The sequence below is a fragment of the Pygoscelis adeliae genome, unplaced genomic scaffold, assembly GCF_000699105.1.
Source record: "Pygoscelis adeliae isolate BGI_AS28 unplaced genomic scaffold, ASM69910v1 Scaffold267, whole genome shotgun sequence".
NCBI lineage: Eukaryota > Metazoa > Chordata > Aves > Sphenisciformes > Spheniscidae > Pygoscelis > Pygoscelis adeliae.
The window spans coordinates 2,278,379-2,295,363 of NW_008825150.1; the positions used below are offsets into that span (position 1 = coordinate 2,278,379).

Below are 16,985 nucleotides of genomic sequence, written 5' to 3' on the forward strand. Positions count from 1 at the left end.
AACACCTCTCCTATGAAGAAAGGCTGAGAGAGTTGGGGTTGTTCAGCCTGGAGAAGAGAAGGCTTTGGGGAGACCTTATTGCAGCCTATCAGTACTTAAAGGGGGCTTATAAAAAGATGGCAGCAAACTTTTTAGCAGGGCCTGTTGTGACAGGACAAGGGGGAATGGCTTTAAACTAAAGGGGGGGTAGATTTAGACTAGATATGAGGAAGAAATTTTTTATGCTGAGGGTGGTGAAACACTGGCACAGATTGCCCAGCGAGGTGGTGGATGCCCCATCCCTGGAAGCATTCAAGGTCAGGTTGGAGGGGGCTCTGAGCAACCTGATCTAGTTGAAGATGTCCCTGCCCACGGCAGGGGGGTTGGACTGGATGACCTTTAGAGGTCCCTTCCAACCCAAACTATTCTATGATTCTATAAAATAATACAAAGAAGCTAGAATTGCTGCTTATCTTAAAATTTCTGACATCATGTGAAGTTTTAGGGATTCTGCTTTAGTGTGTAACTAAAGTACTTTTTGTGCCTGTTGATGCTGTATAAATATCTGATAACATTGCATGTAGATGCGCTGAGAAGTGCTGGAGTAATACCGTGACATCATGTTGGTAGTTCAGCTGGGCAGATGGGACAGCTGCCTGCATTTTCTGGTTTAATATTTAGAAGGCTGGATTTTCCAGTTTGTTAGCCAAATCTTGGGCTGTGAGTGTGTTTGCACACGTGTCTGCTGTCTCTACTGCTAAAGAATTGCTGAATTGCCTTAACAAAACTTTTTAAGCAGTTGTAAAGCTATTGTAAAACTCTGTACTTATTTTATTGCTTTTGCAGACACTTGTAAAAGTTTCAACATTAACAAAGTTATAGATTGTAACACATCTGAACTTGGTAAAGAGATATCTCAAGAGATATGAAACTACAAAAAGGGGATTGTTAGTATTTATGTTTCTCTTATTTGGACAGTGTATTGCTATAAAAGTTCACATTGTGAGTTAGAAATGTTTAGGGATTTCTCATAGGATCAAGGGAAGTGCCATACTGGTGGTAATCTTAAGAACAGGTTTTGAAATGCTTAGCCATCTTAGTGGTCTTAATCAGTTTCCTTTTTTCATTGGTGTTTTTTCTTAGTCTTAGAGTCTTAAGTTTTTCTAACTTAGTCATATGGAAAATTTTTTGATAAATGAAAGGGACAGAAAGAGCAAATCTAACAATTCAGAATTCTTAAATTACAGGAAGTATTTGACTACATGTGAAAAATGAAGAAAGAAAATGAATTGATCATGATTATTAGAATTAAGAAATAATAGAAACGTGAGTAAAAAGGTGGCTAAAAATTGACACAGGCAATATGGTGGTTCATACCCTTGGCATATTTTTCCAGTTTGTTATCTTCATGTATGATAAAGCAGTGTCTGGCCTGTGTTCATATACAGTTAATCAGCTGACTAGAGAAACTTAGCATGTGTATTCACAGCACAATTATTTAAAAAGTTATGATGTGGGTATTTCAGCCCTCAAGTCCAGTGTGGTTACAGAATATCTTTTTTTTTTTTAATTCAGTTGACTGTATCGCCAGGCTCTGCATTCCTTACAGACTTTATGCACGTTAATTATTCTGAAGGTATATTTCTTAATTTATGTATCTTGAATGAAAAACAACCACACTGTGAAATAACACCAAAACTACCATAGTGGTTGCATTATTGCAAAGTGATTACTTTAACACTTTATGAATTATAGCTTCATCTGTAGCTTGTGGTCACACAATGAGGCTCTGTTCAGGTGATCGTTTTATTAGTAGTGCTATTCTTACCCATATGTTTCTGGGACTTTGAGATTTGCAGTGATTCTTTGTGCTGCAACAAACTGTACAAGCCAAAATATGATTCTGTGCTACAGAATTCTGGGATTAATGTTTTATTTGTCAGGGAACACAGAAGAAATACTGGGAATCCATTGAAAAGCTAAGTGTACAGTAATGTCAAACATACCAGAGATATGAACTGTATTGAAACACCCAAGCTGTAGGCAGCTCTCCAACCCTCTCAACTTGGCTGAAAGATTTTCTGTCTACTTAATTTTTATAACCTTTGTGTATATTATGTTAACCGTGTGCAAGATACGCAATTGATTAAGTGAAATACTCCGAGGAAGAACTCAGGTTAACTCTCCATGCATGTGTACAGAACAGCTACTACATACATATACTACCTAGGACTTTTGCTTCTGTGCTGGAAGATAATTTTTCCTTTAAATTATTTCAGTTCCTTAAATTAACAAAGTTATTAATACAAATATTACTGTGATGTTTAAACAGGTTCTGATACTTTCTAGATATGTTTTCCAAGCTCTGTCTTTTGGAGTGCTATCATATCTGAGTGTTGGAACTACTGGACGTTTTCATAATCTCCAACAGACTTTTTTTCAGAAAATTCTGGTTTTCAGCAGTTCCAAAGAGCAGCATCTTTCTAATCAAGCCATTAATTATTCTGACTCCTTTTTGGGTTTAAAAGGCTATTTAAAAAATACCATTATTAATTTCTCCTTATCTACAATGTAGGCTGCTGAATGCAAATTTTATATTGACTTGTGTGGAGTAGGAAAAATACATATTATAAATATTGCCTACATTTCTCTTTTAGACTCAGTGATGGAGGTGTAAGGCCATTTGTACAAGGTTCTTCAGGTGCTAAGCTAAGAGAGCTGAATTTGACTAATTGTATTCATGTCACTGATGCTTCTGTCACAGAAATAGCACAAAGGTACCATAGTCCAGTACAATATTTTTCTAGTGTGGTTAGACTTGCAGTATATTTCTAATGTTGAAGTTCTTTAGTATGTTAATAAATGGGTAAAATTATACAGCCAATTGTATATAGAAAATTGTACTAGATAAATGACTAGTCCATTCTGGCATTGTGAATCTCTTAAAAAATGATCCATTATATAAAGGGGAATTCATCAACATAAGTATGGAAACCTGAGAAGTCTTAATTTTAGGGGGAGAAAAGGCTTAAATGATGGCTGTCAGTGGCAAAACTGCATTAAAAGATTAGTATGTATAAGTCATACTTTGTAAACTCAGTAAATACCCATGTCTGCACAAACAAAAAGCACTCTATTGCTAAACCGCTTCAATTCCAGTTCCTCAGAAGGATTGGCAATCAAAAGAAAATTTTTAAATCTCCAGAGAAGATTGGAGTCAGTCTTTCCACTCCTTACTAGATCTCTCAGCAGGCCCCTGTTTATGCTTTCGTAACAGTAGTTGTGAATAATTGTAGCATGCTTGCTGGTAAGCTAGGGAATGCCTTCTCTGTTTTAGTGATGGAGTGTTACCCCTAAGGCTCTGAGCATAGGTTCAGTGCTTGAGGAGTCACATTTCTTAGGTCTTCTGGTTTGGTTATGGGAAGATACAGTTTACAGTGCTTACTCACGCAGTAAAATTCAGTTTTCCATGTATGGTCAGTGAGTGCTGATTTGCAGAACCTGGCAATGTCTTCATTTGCTGCGTACCTTTATTTGCGTAGCTATAGTTGGGTCTGGGTACAGCCATGGGGTCCTGAATTCTGTCGTTGCAGTGAGCTTTGAAGTTCCTGTGCAAGATATGAGAGATTTGGAGATGGGGAAAAGTCAAGCATCAAACTAATTTTAAAAATATTTTTATGTAATACAGCTTCTTGATTTCCATATTTTGATTTAATTTGATTGCTGTTCATGATTTGAAACATTTGTGATGCTTATGCATTATGAGTGGAATCCTTGGAAGTGCCTATGTAAGCTAGGTATCAAAAAGTCTAGAGTGCTTATTTTCATAGGTCCCCTGAAAAAAACTTAGCAAGGGTTATTACAAAAATGTACTTGCTATACTACATTTCTGTAACAAAAGTGGAAAGCTGACAGTTCTGTTTTTTAATTTAATTTAGGTGTCATCAATTGACCTACCTAAATCTGCGTCACTGTGAAAATGTAACTGATGCTGGAATTGAAGCCTTGGGAAATATGTCATCATTGATATCCATTGATATCTCTGGAACCAGCATCTCAGATATGGTATATATATATGATTAAAGAATGAAGAATGTGTTTACTATTTATCTAGACTTTCAAAAAAATGCAATAAAAATCCATTTATTTAAAAACCTGCATGGATATGAAGCAGTGGAGTTGCAGTGTCATTAAAAAGTACTTTAGAAATGTGTATAGTACAGTATTAGACCATGTATAGGCAGTAACAAATAAAAGGTAATTCTTAAGTTGGACAATTCTTACATTTGAAAGAGAGAAACAGAAACCATCAGAAAGAGGAAGTTTGGCTGCTGTGAAGCTGATCTGAAAAGAATGTTTATGAAGCAGAATTTTTTTGCTCCAGGAAGATTAGGCCTGAGGAAAACTGAAAAATTGGTATTTTTAAGTTTGTAAAAATTGTATTTTCCATGAACTGGATTTTATGGTGAAAAATCCTGAATGTTAGCTCTAGCAGAGGCACTGCTCTACACTGTGGTCTAGAAAATAATTGCTAGTGAAAGAATTACTAACAAGGTATCTTCAATGTGTCAAGTTGCTAAGACTCTGGAAAGCAAAACAGCAAGTGTGGGAGCCAGGTTAAACATCGCAGGCCTCCACATTGGATGTTCTTGGCAGGTCCTGCCTTGTGCGCAGGGTTCAGAGCCAGTTCTGCTGTTTCTTTTAGGGCAAACTCTTTTCACTGAACACAGAAATCCAGGAGAAACCTCGTGAAGAAAACTTGCCATAGAGACTATTCAGTCAGTCACTGTTCAAACAGAATTCTGACCAAGAACTTTATTATTTGGCTCTAACACAGAGATTGTGCAAAAGTAATTAAAATGCGAAAAAGAAATTAAAATGCCTGTATCTTTTATGGAGGTCTGAAAATAAAAAACAAAATTAAGCTAAATAAAGAGGTTTGGGAAATCCAAGAAGACTTCATTTAATGTGATTATTTAAAATATCATAAAATTATATCTGAATGAAATTTATGCTGCCTTGAATTACAGTCTTACAATGTTTCAACATAAATGTTTTCTTTTTCCTTGCCTGCCACAGCTAGTCTTTTAAAATGCTGTGTTGCTTCTTAGTCTGGTTTTCACATAGCACAACCCATGACCTTGGCAATAAGCCAAGCTCTTTTGCTTACACTGCATTTCTAAGGCTTTCAGTTTTCTCTCTCCCACAAGACAGATAAATTAACCTGGAAATTGACCATTTATCATTTTTGTAATTTCTGATCTACAAAACTCTTACGGTTTTTGCTGTTTGCTGTGTTTAAGTATATAACATTCATGCATGTATAATAAATACATTTTCTAGTCTTAAAACATTATTTGATAAAAGGAAATCTAGCAGTCTGCTTTGTAACAAGCTACTATTTGTATGTTTTGACTTTATATTATGCATTTTGTTAGCAAATCGAGGAAGTTGATCTCTTTCAATTTAGACTGTGTAAGTATCCCTTTAAAAATGTAGCAGAGAGCACAACATTTTCTGTGCAGTAATCAACACCATTATGCTGTGCTGATAAAGAAAAATTGTAAGGCTCATATGCTTTCCTGCAGGCTGTGCAGTAAATCTCTGCTGCTTTTACTGTCTTGCTATTTAGTGTGAAAATGCAGATGTGCAACATAGATTTGCACTACACAAGGGAACTTTCCTTTCTGTTTTTTCAAATGACAGCAGAATCATTCTGCACATCAAAGCAGAGCAGAATTTACTGCAATAAGGATGACATATACTTAAGGGAAGGACAGGGGAGAAAAGATACAGTAGAGTCAAATTTTCTTACAGATTTGTGTCTCATGTATGACTGACAATCAAAATGGAAGTTTTTTTCCACTGTTGCTGCCTTCCTCTTCTGTAGTTGCTCTGATGCCCAATAAGTGAATGTTTCTGTTGCGATCTGTCTTTCATTCAGGGAATTTGTTGCATTTGGAAGAAATATATTGACTCTTGGAATTGTCCCTGACACGAGATCTTGTTGATAAAAAAAAAAAAAAATTACAGTACCCTGTAGACTCCCAGTAATTAAAAAATGTAGTGCTAATAAGAAATACATTAAAAGTCTCTCTCATGTTTGGAGAAGTTTATTATCCTTGTCCTGAGTCTACTCCTCAACAGAAAGACTAGAAATTGAATAAAAATAATCATTGCATATATTCAGATTTTGGTATTGTGTAGGAAGTTATGCATTTTACATAGAGAGAAAACACCTAGGCAAACTTCTAAACACAAGCTAGAATAAGGCAACTTAAACATCGCATGTTTAAGTTGTATGTGTGCTTAAGTGTCTTCCTAAGTAAGTCAAAGACCGTTCATTAACAAAAACAAATATCATCCAATGAAGAAGGTGTCAACTTTATGCATATGAGAAACTGGTGGCATACTTAAGAAGTTACTTTGGGGGCTTTGGGGCTTTGAATATATTGCTCTTACTCTCACAAAATGTATCACATTAAATAAAAAACCCCCACAATTGCATTTTAAAAATTTATTCACCCAGTTGTTTTAGCATTCATCCTTTTACATTTCAGAAAATATTTCCTTCTTATTTCCTTCTTTATTCAAAATTCATTTTTTTAAAACAAGTAACATATTTTTAAGTCTCAATAACTTTTTTTAAAAGTGGGAAGGACATTTGTTCTGTTTTTGTCATTCCTGAAGTACTAGAAATTGCTTTCTTAGAGTTATAAACAACTTAAAAGTGGCTTAGAAATGAAAAGATTTGCAACATAGTGACAGCATTTCTTTTTAAAAAACATAACAAAATGCAATGACAGAGCAAAGTTGTTGAGTTCTTTGAAAAAGCTACCTTTAAATTCTTTGAGAAAACTCCCTTTTTTTTCTAGCTAGCCTCCCATCCCTCATTGTTTTCCCTCCCGTTTTGCTTTTCTAAACTCTCTGGAGTAGGGACCATAGTGTTTTAAATTGTGAGTATGGTGAACATGTTCATGAATGCATAGATAATATCACAAGACATTTTAGATATCATTGTGAAGGTATTTACAATATATGCAAGGTGTTTAAGCTTCTGTTACGGAGCTGGAAACGTTAGCATTTAGGATCAAAACCTATTTGTCTTTCTTATAGAAGCAGACTCAGTGGAAATGCTTCCATGAGTTAGAGAAGCAGTTTTAGTTACAAGCTTTATTCTCATACTCTCCATATTTTTGTTAAAATGTCTTCTGATGTCTATATGATACAGCTTTGGCAGCTTTGCTCCAAGTCTGAGAGTCTGAAAGTGTGCAGCTGCCTAGCTTTCCCCGTTCCGGCACAAGCTGCTGATGCATATGGCCGGGACCACCCATATTCTTGGGACATAAAAAAAAAATTAAGTATAGAAGCGTCAGGACATTTGAAGAAAGTGTCTTAAGTCAAGCAGGATTTAGACAGAAAAAGCATAGCAAAGAATAATAAAAGGGATTGCTGAAGAAACTTAGTTGACTCCTGAGTTATATAGAGCATCCAGCAACAAAAACAGTAGTTGCCCTGACATAGACTCAGGGAAGTTTAATATCAGTGGTGAATTATATGCAGTGTAATAATGAGAGAAAAAAATAGCCTAAACCATAAAAAATAGGTAAAATACTTTAAAAATGGGAAGAACTCTGATACACTTCTGAAATCAAAGATAAAAAGGAAATATGAAGTATAAAGAGAAATATTCTTTGCTTCTGCATTTTCTTCTGCAATGACTATCATGCATGAAATTCTCTCTTGTAATAATCTAAGGCCCCATTTTCTCTTCTGGCTGAAATGCCTCCTCAAGAGTTATCTGTGGCATCAAGTCAGCTCATCAGTCACAGATTTTTTGCGTGCTGTGTGTAGTTACTCAAAAGTTGAGGATAATTTGTAATCATTGGGAACTCTGGAGTAGTGGTTATATGGATGTATAAACAGTTAGATCAACTTTCTTTTCTTATGGGTTTGTACTTAATGATCTTCAGATCCTGGCTGGTCCTGAATGCCAGGCTGCAATGTAAATATTTACTAATATTTTAATAATAAGTTTCTAAATAGGGAAAAAAAAACCCAAAAGTGGCATTTTGGCTTTCCACTGTTATCTAGAGTAATTTCTTTGCACTCTTTGTGGGATTCTGAATCTACGGTGACTTGAATCCGTAGCCCAGCTCCGCATTTTGGCAAGTTAGAAAATTAGGCCAATAGGACTGAGGAAGAGCCTCGTAAAGGTTAAGAAAAAAATATTATCAGGTCTAACAGATATAACCAGCAACAGACTGCAAATGAATTAGTTGCATTTGATTTCCAAAGGAAGGATGTAACAAATCACATGCATTCCCAAGGCAGGGAAAAGGAAATGTTAAAATACATTAAAGTGGGCTCCAAATTCATATGCTAGCACTCCAGTTTGCTTGGGAGAATAGAGAAAGAGAGAATTTGACCTAGAGACTTAGAAACTTAATTCTGCATAGAAATAGGAAATACTAACACAGAGAGTCATTACAATCGATGCCAGATGTGCTAACACCTTTAGTCCCAATGCAAATCAGTAGGAATTAAAGGTACTTATCAATGTTGAAAGTTGGGCTCAATATTTTTACAGGACATTTTGTTGCAATGAAAGCCCTGTCGTCTGGACTTAGTGTCAAGGAACGTTAGCAACTGTATTTCATAATTTATGATCTGGTCTAACCACAAATGGTGTTAGGTACAGAAATTAAATTTTATGGCTTGGATTATACACAGTCATACAGGAGGATTTCTGCACTGCAATAGAAAAATGTCTACAGTTCCTGTAAACAAATCTGACCCATCTTTATATTTGCCCAGGTAATGGAAACAGTATAGCTACACTTGCTTAAGAACTTACCCGTTTTCCAGAAGTTTTTTGCTATCTGAAACTGAACTTTGTTCTGCCACATATGTATTGTTATTAGCAAAATGATACTGCATGATAGGAGTTACTCTTCTCTTCTCGTAAGGGTTTGATCCATGAAACTGGTGCCTGACTGTGGCTAATCTGTGCAGAAATCTGAGCACTTTAGAGGATAAGCTGAGTTATTTCATATTAAATGGCTCAGAGATGGAAGGTGGGAGATACCTCTTAAGCGGTGTCTTCCAAGATAGGAGTCACTTTGAGGTCAATCGGTTTGGTTTGGGGTATGAACAGGAAGTAACATCTGTATATCTCTGGAACATAAAGATACATTATAGATGCTGGCCGTTAAGGTTACAAAGAGATATGTGAACAGAAACCTCAGAAGAAGTTGAAAATAGCGTAGCACATGGTTATTGTTAGCAAGAGATGGTACATTCGTTGCAGTCTGCAGTTGAAACGCAGGGACTTGCAGCTTGTGAATATAAATAATAGAGTTGTTCTTTGGTATGCCATAGTCTCAGGTGACTTTTGTCTCTAGCAAGTGAAGACCCTCACCAACTGGTACAATCGATACTCATTTTCTCATCTACAAAAACCATGGTGGAATAATAATAAATAATGTTCTGCAAATGTTTGTAGGCCTCACGTAATAAAGTAAATAAACCAGAACAAAAATGTAAAGATTGCTTGAAAATAACAGCTGTTGGAGAGGAATAAGAAGTTTCTTTTGAAGGTGTTTTCTAAATGGAAATGGTAATATACATGCTATACAGGAGATGCAGGATAAAGTCTTCCCTTTCTCCATGGCAACAGAAGATTGATCCAAGGTAGATGGGGTGATTCTTTATGTTAAAGGGGAAATATGTTTGTGGAGACACACAGAGTGGGTGATCCTAGTCTGTATGCTGCACAGTATTTGTTTTGCTAGCATCTATTTCTAGGAGTTCCAATGATAATGTGATAGCTCTGACCATATCTTTCAAAAACGTCTGGAGGCTTAGTATAGAAGATAAAAGTCTCTAGAAATAGGTCAGTATCCTGGATGGGCATCCCTGATGTTATTTATCAGGGAATACTACTGAATAAATCAGGAAGTCTAATGAAACCAGTGATAATTGGCTCCTTTGTGTATATGTTAGATACAAAAATAATAGTTAAAAATTTCATATAGATTAGACTTCCTGCATAGAGCTTGTTTGAAGAGGTTTATTTTTGGAAATGTAAAAGTTTCATAGTTTTTCTATGTAATAGGCAGTTCCTAATGTCATTCCTTGTCTTCCATGTCTTCACTCTTTCTCTTCTCAAATCTGGAATTATTAATGAAACACCTCAAAGGAGACCTTGATTTTCACTGAAAAAAAAAAAAAAAAGTTGTTCTGTGATTCAATGTCACTCTAGTCACATAAAATTATTATAAATTAACTTTGAAGTCATAGCAGCATTAGTTGTCACGTAGCAAAAAAATCTTTATAATATTCTTTAGTATTCATTACCAAGTACATTAAAGTGGTGCCACTTTTAAATAAAGAAAAATGCAAGAAGAAATCATGTCCAAAAGGTCACACCTATCACTATCAATCTCTGCTGTAAGGAATTCAAGTTCTGACATAAACCCATTTGGGGTTTAAGTACATAACTTCTTTTGTCTTGAATAGGAGTGCTCTGGTCAACAAAAATTTGAGATCTGTAGATTTTCATGAAGCTGTTGAAAGTAATGGTCACCACATAACTGCATCTGCTGAGAAAAATGCAAATTTCTTGTTTTCATAAGTAGCCAGGATTGGAAATCTCTTTCAGTGTTCCATTTTTTGTTTTTATTCAGCCCGTGAGATTTCAGGAATTTGCAAAATTTGAACTCCAGCCGCATTCTTCCAGCATTATCATTACAGTGTCCACATCTGGATTCCAGACATTATTTACACGTGTTTATTTTTTCAAGATGATATTTCCTCTCTGTGCAGTGCTGTTCGCTGCCTGATTGTAGATAATTTATTAACCATATGGAATAAAGCGATAACTTTGTTTTTTCAGTAAAGTTTACTTTATTGATATGAAGCACAGAGATATTCTGCTGTGACTATCAAAATACATTTTACAAAATCAACATTTAATTCTCCTTCAGATTAGAGAGTTTAGGATCAGAACACAGTCCTGTTTCCTGGTGTACAAGCAGTAAAAATCACGAAGCATCTTTGGATCCTTTTGCATTCCTAAAATAGGAATTTACCAAAGTTTTCACTTCCCTATTGTCTTGAATATGGGGGTTGTTCATGCACCTGTGAGTGTGACTGCACCATTTCAAATGTTGTCTTGTACCATAGCTGTAGCCATAAAGCCCTTACTGGTAAGCAAATCATAAAGGCAGTAATTTTAAGATATTATTTGGTCATAGCAAATAGTATTTTGTTCTTCCAACAAAAAAAATTGTGAAAAGTTCTTTCAAACTCGAATTTTGGAGAGATCTGTAAATGTATTTTGCTTTATGAGAGTCCTGGTCCGTGTCCTGTGGAAGTATTTCACACCATGCTACTTTTCTTCAGTTTCTTTCTTTCTGAACAGGTAGGAAAATCTAATTTTTTGCTTTCTCAATTGAATTATTTCTACAAAGAATTCTTAACCCTTGTACATATTTCAAGCAAAAATCAGAAGATATAAACTATATGAATTCTGCTGAAAAGAATGTCTTAAAAGGTGCTGTAATTCTTAGAAGCTTTAATATACAGGTATTGGATATTATTGACCATCTTAACATATTAAATGTCATTACATATAATTGCATGTATTGACTTTTAAGATTAATTTTTCTGGATTTTTTTAGGGCTTGAGAGCCCTTGGCTGCCATGGAAAAATAAAGGAACTTTCTATATCAGAATGTAAAAAGATCAGTGATACTGGGATTCAGGTAAAACTTCACCTCTTTTCTTGGTGTTTCCTGGAAGCCTCTCTATTTCTTCAAAATAACCATGTCCAAAACTGACCTTGTTTTACTCTGTATGTCATCATTCGTTCTTCATTACAGTGTTCTACACTCTCACTCTTACAAATGATTCTCCCCTTTCATTCCTTTGCATTGTGTTTTTCATTCCTTCCATGAATTTTAATGCGTCTTGAATTCTGCTTGACTCTGAAATTTGCTCTGCAAGAGCCTTAATTTCTACTGAAAATCTAAATTGCTGGTACTATTATTTCTTTCTTGCTCTACAAATCCTTCACCAATTTCTGTCTATCTAAAGCATACTTTTCCCATCACTGGTGTGGGTTTTCAGGTCTTGCTTTCTGCTTCTTTAGTCAGTCATTTGTTGAATGCCGTTATTTAGATGACTTAGCATGCCTAGCTCAATGGAATAGTTGAATTTATTTTTGTCTGTTACACTTGGTTCCTCATGTGCTGCTGATATATTGCTACACATCATTATCTCTTCGTGACACAAAAATATGTCTCAATATACCTCTAAAGGCATATTTCTTACCAGCATAAATGGTATGATTACTATGATTAAAAATAAATTCTATTTCAATAAGAAATGCATGTGCATCTTCTCCAGATTGAATAGATGTCTGAGCTGTTTTATGGGAAAAATAGCACAAATTGCAGTGTGTCATTATTTGAATAAAACCTTTAAAAATGTTCTACAAAAACATCAAATGCGTAATTTATTCATATCTAATGATGAAACTAATCTGCTAGATAATGGACTACATGTATTTTAAGCTAGACATTTGAAATACTGACTTCTTATTCTAAAGATATCATCATGCGCACAGCAAGACACCTATTGAATCTCACTAAACTTCATTTTTTCCATTGTTTTTCTTTTTAAAATTATTATTATATACAGTGGTTTTGAAATTTAACTATTGGGTCTGGGCAATATAAAGCTAGATATTGTTCTTAAAATAAAAAGTTCAGGTTAAAACATGTATTGTTTAGTGTGCTGATCTCATACTTAGCCTATGAACTTAGAAATTTCCCAGGGTCAATAATCTTTGTAAAGTAATCAGACAGGAAATTAATTGGTTTGTAGAAATGCAACCTACAAATTGAAGTTGCCACAAAGGCAGTTATTTACATTGCTGATAAGTTATGAAGTTACACAGGGAGAAAATACTTTCTCTTTTGACTAATCAGCAATTATCATAGAAATATTAACACTAATGCAGTATTTGAATTTCATTTTACAATGCTTATAAATGTTTTTATATTTCTGATTTACTGACTCTTGCTTTTTTTTAATGAATGTGAACAATGAGACTTGCCATCCAAATATTTATTAGACTTATGCTATCATCACAGCAGTAACCACATACTAAATTCTGATTTATTAGTACTCATTGTCTTGTTTTGGTAAAACCAGTTATTTGGTGTTACTGTAATTCTTTTTATGGGTAAAGCATTGCACTGGAAACTGGAAAAGATTCAGGGAGGGTAACGGGGATGATCAGAGGTATGGTACAATCTCCATAAAAGGAACAGATAAGTAAGCAAGGAGCCTGTGGTCTGGAAAGGGGATGGCTGAGGGAATACAACGGCGATCCGTTCAATCACAAGTGGCATGAAAAGGGTAGATAGGGGTCAACTTTTTGCTGTTTACTTCCATACATAATCTAGTGGGCACGAAATGAACCTAGTTTGAAAATTCAGAATGAAGAAAAGGAGATGTCTGTTTCCAAAATGTATAGTTAAACTGTGAAATTCCTCATCACAGGTTGCTTGAAGTTTACCTAAATCCATATGGAGATTTGACAAAGTCAGTCTGATTGCATAGATTTACTGCTTTGTGTTTCAGAACAATATAAGAAATAAACACTAGTTGGTAACTTTACAGTAGAACAAAGAACCATCCATCTTGTTAGGAAGGAGAGAGGATTTACATCCAAATAAGAGCACTTTTTTCTGTAACCGAGAATTGTTCCTAACCATATGTAACAGAAATGCTTAAATCATGTTTTTTAATGATATCAATTTCCTGCCCATAAACAGTTGCAGATCATAAGGCTGTAGGTACAGGCAATGCCATCACATAATCACAGTCTTCAGCTTCTACATTTTTTCCATTATAAAGCTCCAACATCCATCATTTTATAGCCATATATTGTACGAATGAGTCAGTTGTTGCTGTACCACAAGGGATGCATCTGGATTGAATCTTGTTACCCAACATAACATCAGGCCATTAGGATTTGCTTCTTTAGGAATAATTCTGACTCGCCTTTCATGAATGTTCTGTGTGAAGTTCCGTGTTTTTAACCAAAACAATGACCAAGTATGTACATCTTGTGTACCTCACGGAAAGCCGTGTAGCTCCAGTGCTGCTGCTTTCAGAGGAGAATATTCACTTCTGCATTGTGATATGCTTATGGCTAGGAAGCTATTTCAGTTGTCTCACTACAGAGAATAAGTTCAAAAAAAGACTGTGAAAAACGAAGTGTTTGTGCTTTCCTTGTCTGCCATATGAATTTGAACTTTTTGAGGAAGAAAGCATCAGCAGGGAGTACGTGTAGGAGTTACAGAAGCCATGTTGTCATGGATCTAGGCAGGGCAGGAGAAAAAAGGAGAGGTATGAAGTAACTCGAAACAAAATGGCAAGTCCTTTGAATCGAAGGGTATGAGTTTATGGAAAATTTGTAGAGAGTAACCCCATTGCATGATGCATTAATTGGTTATCCTTTGATTATATAAAGAATATTTAAATTATGTGAAAAGAAAATGCATATTAAGAGGGCTTAACTAACACTGTTAAGGTAAATTGCTGGAAAGTTATAAAATAAATAATATAACAAAAAATAATATGAACAGAAATAGTGTTAATTTTTTTTACATGGTCCCAGGCATTATAACAGTATGTAAATGCTTATGTGATCACATATTTTGTAAACAGGATCTTTGCTCATTCATAACTCAGATGATGCTCGCTTAACGAGCAGCAATTTAGTATTTCGTGTTTTCATTGGTGCTTGTTTGTGTCCTCAGGTCTTATTTACACAGAATTAAAATTGTGCAAATAAGTTAGTTAGAAAATTATGTTATTTCCTTCATATGGTATTCGATTCTTTGTAGTGTCTAAATGTTTTGTAAACATTATTTATCTTCACAACCTCTTCTGTTATTTTCTTTGTAGGCATAGAACCAGGGATACAGAGCTGAAGAGAGCAAACAAAGCTCCATTCCCTTTGATTGCAAATATAATTTTAGTGCTATTTCCAAAATAATGTAGGGGTAGACTTAAAGTTAAGAGCAAATTCAGAACAAAACTTTGAAGGATATTTTAAATATGTATGTGGACAAACTATGCCAGTAAAAACAAGATAAACATATCTCACAGGCATTGAAATCTTGGCTTCAGCTTGTGCTACATACCTTAGCTGAGAATGTAGTGATTAAGTCATCACATCTAAGGCCTAATTCTGAAGGGAGTGCAGTTTCTCTTACACATGGATAAAAAACATTCAGTTACTGGGTTTAGAATGTTTCTGTATTGCAGGTAACAAACAGCCTGTAGAGCTAAGATTGAAATAGGAAATGTACAGAAGCCAATTATTATAAATTCTGAATTGTCCACTCCAACCGGTCCTAAGTTAAAACATTCACATTCTAATATTTTTGTAAAATAAAACAAGAACCCAAGGCCCAAGAAGCACTGCCTTGCTACAGCTATAGTGATAGATAGAAAAAATAAGCTAGAGTGAGCATACAGACAAAAAGTTCTAAAATTCCAGTCTGGAAACAAATTTCAGACTTAATAAGTTTCTTTGCATCTGTTTAGGTAAGACTTATGAAAATCACACAGAATCAGGTAATTTTTGGTCATAACAAAGCTAACTTTTTTTTTTTTTTGCAGCTAACATGCAATAGTCTGATTACTACAGATTTTCTTCCAGAATGATAAATATGTAATATTTGTGCATGATAAATATGTGCATTTGTGTGTCTCTGTTGCATGCACATGTGTTATTTATCCACGTGGTCCTTAGTCTGTTTACCTCAGGACTAGTTCTTGAAAGTTTTGAAAAGCTTTGAGCAACCAGTGTTTTTTATTCAATCATCTACGACATAAGTATTTCCTTCTTTCCACTATAGAGGTAGAATTTCCATTCCAGTAAATGACAAATTACGCTGGCCTTAGGCCAAGATTAGCAGGCTTGGAAAATCAGCTCAGTGACAAATTTCAGGCATCTCACCATGGTTGTAGGCTGGACAACACAGAAGAGGAGAGATTCTCACTGAAGCTAAAGCTTTGCTTGAGCCACAAAATGTTCTCTGATGCTCACATCATGGCACCATTAGGTGAAGAAATACAATTTTAGGTTGTTTGGTTCTTGAGTTAACAAGTCTGCAGGCTCTTCGAGAGAAGGTTTCCACAGACACAAATTATGGTCTACCTTCTCTTTCTCTTTGTAGGCCTAGAAGTGAATATTTTCAGGTTTGAAAAAGATTCAGGCCAAAAGGTAAACAAAGTTTCAGAGTTCAAAGGAGAATAGTGTATTTTATGAATCTATGTGGCCTTTCATAGGAGTTTCATTGCAAAGAATAAATGTGCATAGTATACCAAAGTTGTAACTACCCATGTTTCATAGGAAGCAAAGTTTTATGTGGGATTCTCTGATGTTATTTAAAATACACATTTTAATGTGCATTTTGCCAAAATTTTTCATTCATATGATCACCTGTCAGAGGTGCAAGTATCAAATGTAAGATGAAAAATACATGAACACATTGAGTTGGTCAAATTGCCCCTTTGGTCTTTTCAGTTGGCCTTGTAGAAAAGAACATGGAAAAGCTATTCTTACAAAAATTAAAAAAACTCATGTAGAAGCTGGAATGTCTTAATAGGACTAGTAGTAGTAATAATAATAGCAATAATAATACCTTACACCTATTTATCACTTGCCATCTGCAGGTCACCAAAATGTTTTGTAAATGGCTCTTGCAATTTCATAATGTGTGAAGTTATCTCCACTCCATTTTATAAGCTGGGAAAGGTCACTGAACGGATTGGTCTGTTATTTTCCAAAATGATCTGTTTTACAGGGCGTATGAAAAAGCTAATACATGAGTTACAAAGGTGCTGGAACTGAAGTCAGTAGGATATGCAGGTGCTTATTTGCTCTAAAAATGAGGATAGAAATTGTAGTCAACAGG

The 16,985-nt window shown here is 35.0% G+C and overlaps 1 protein-coding gene across 1 annotated transcript in view; it reads left to right on the forward strand.

The window, feature by feature from the left end:
* The window catches only part of FBXL13 (F-box and leucine-rich repeat protein 13), a 104,397-nt gene that overhangs the window by 71,140 nt on the left and 16,272 nt on the right, over positions 1 to 16,985 (forward strand). The window contains exons 17-19 of the mRNA XM_009328379.1: positions 2,637 to 2,756; positions 3,918 to 4,044; positions 11,664 to 11,747. Coding sequence (XP_009326654.1) covers positions 2,637 to 2,756; positions 3,918 to 4,044; positions 11,664 to 11,747 — 331 coding nt within the window. The remainder of the gene's footprint in view (positions 1 to 2,636; positions 2,757 to 3,917; positions 4,045 to 11,663; positions 11,748 to 16,985) is intronic.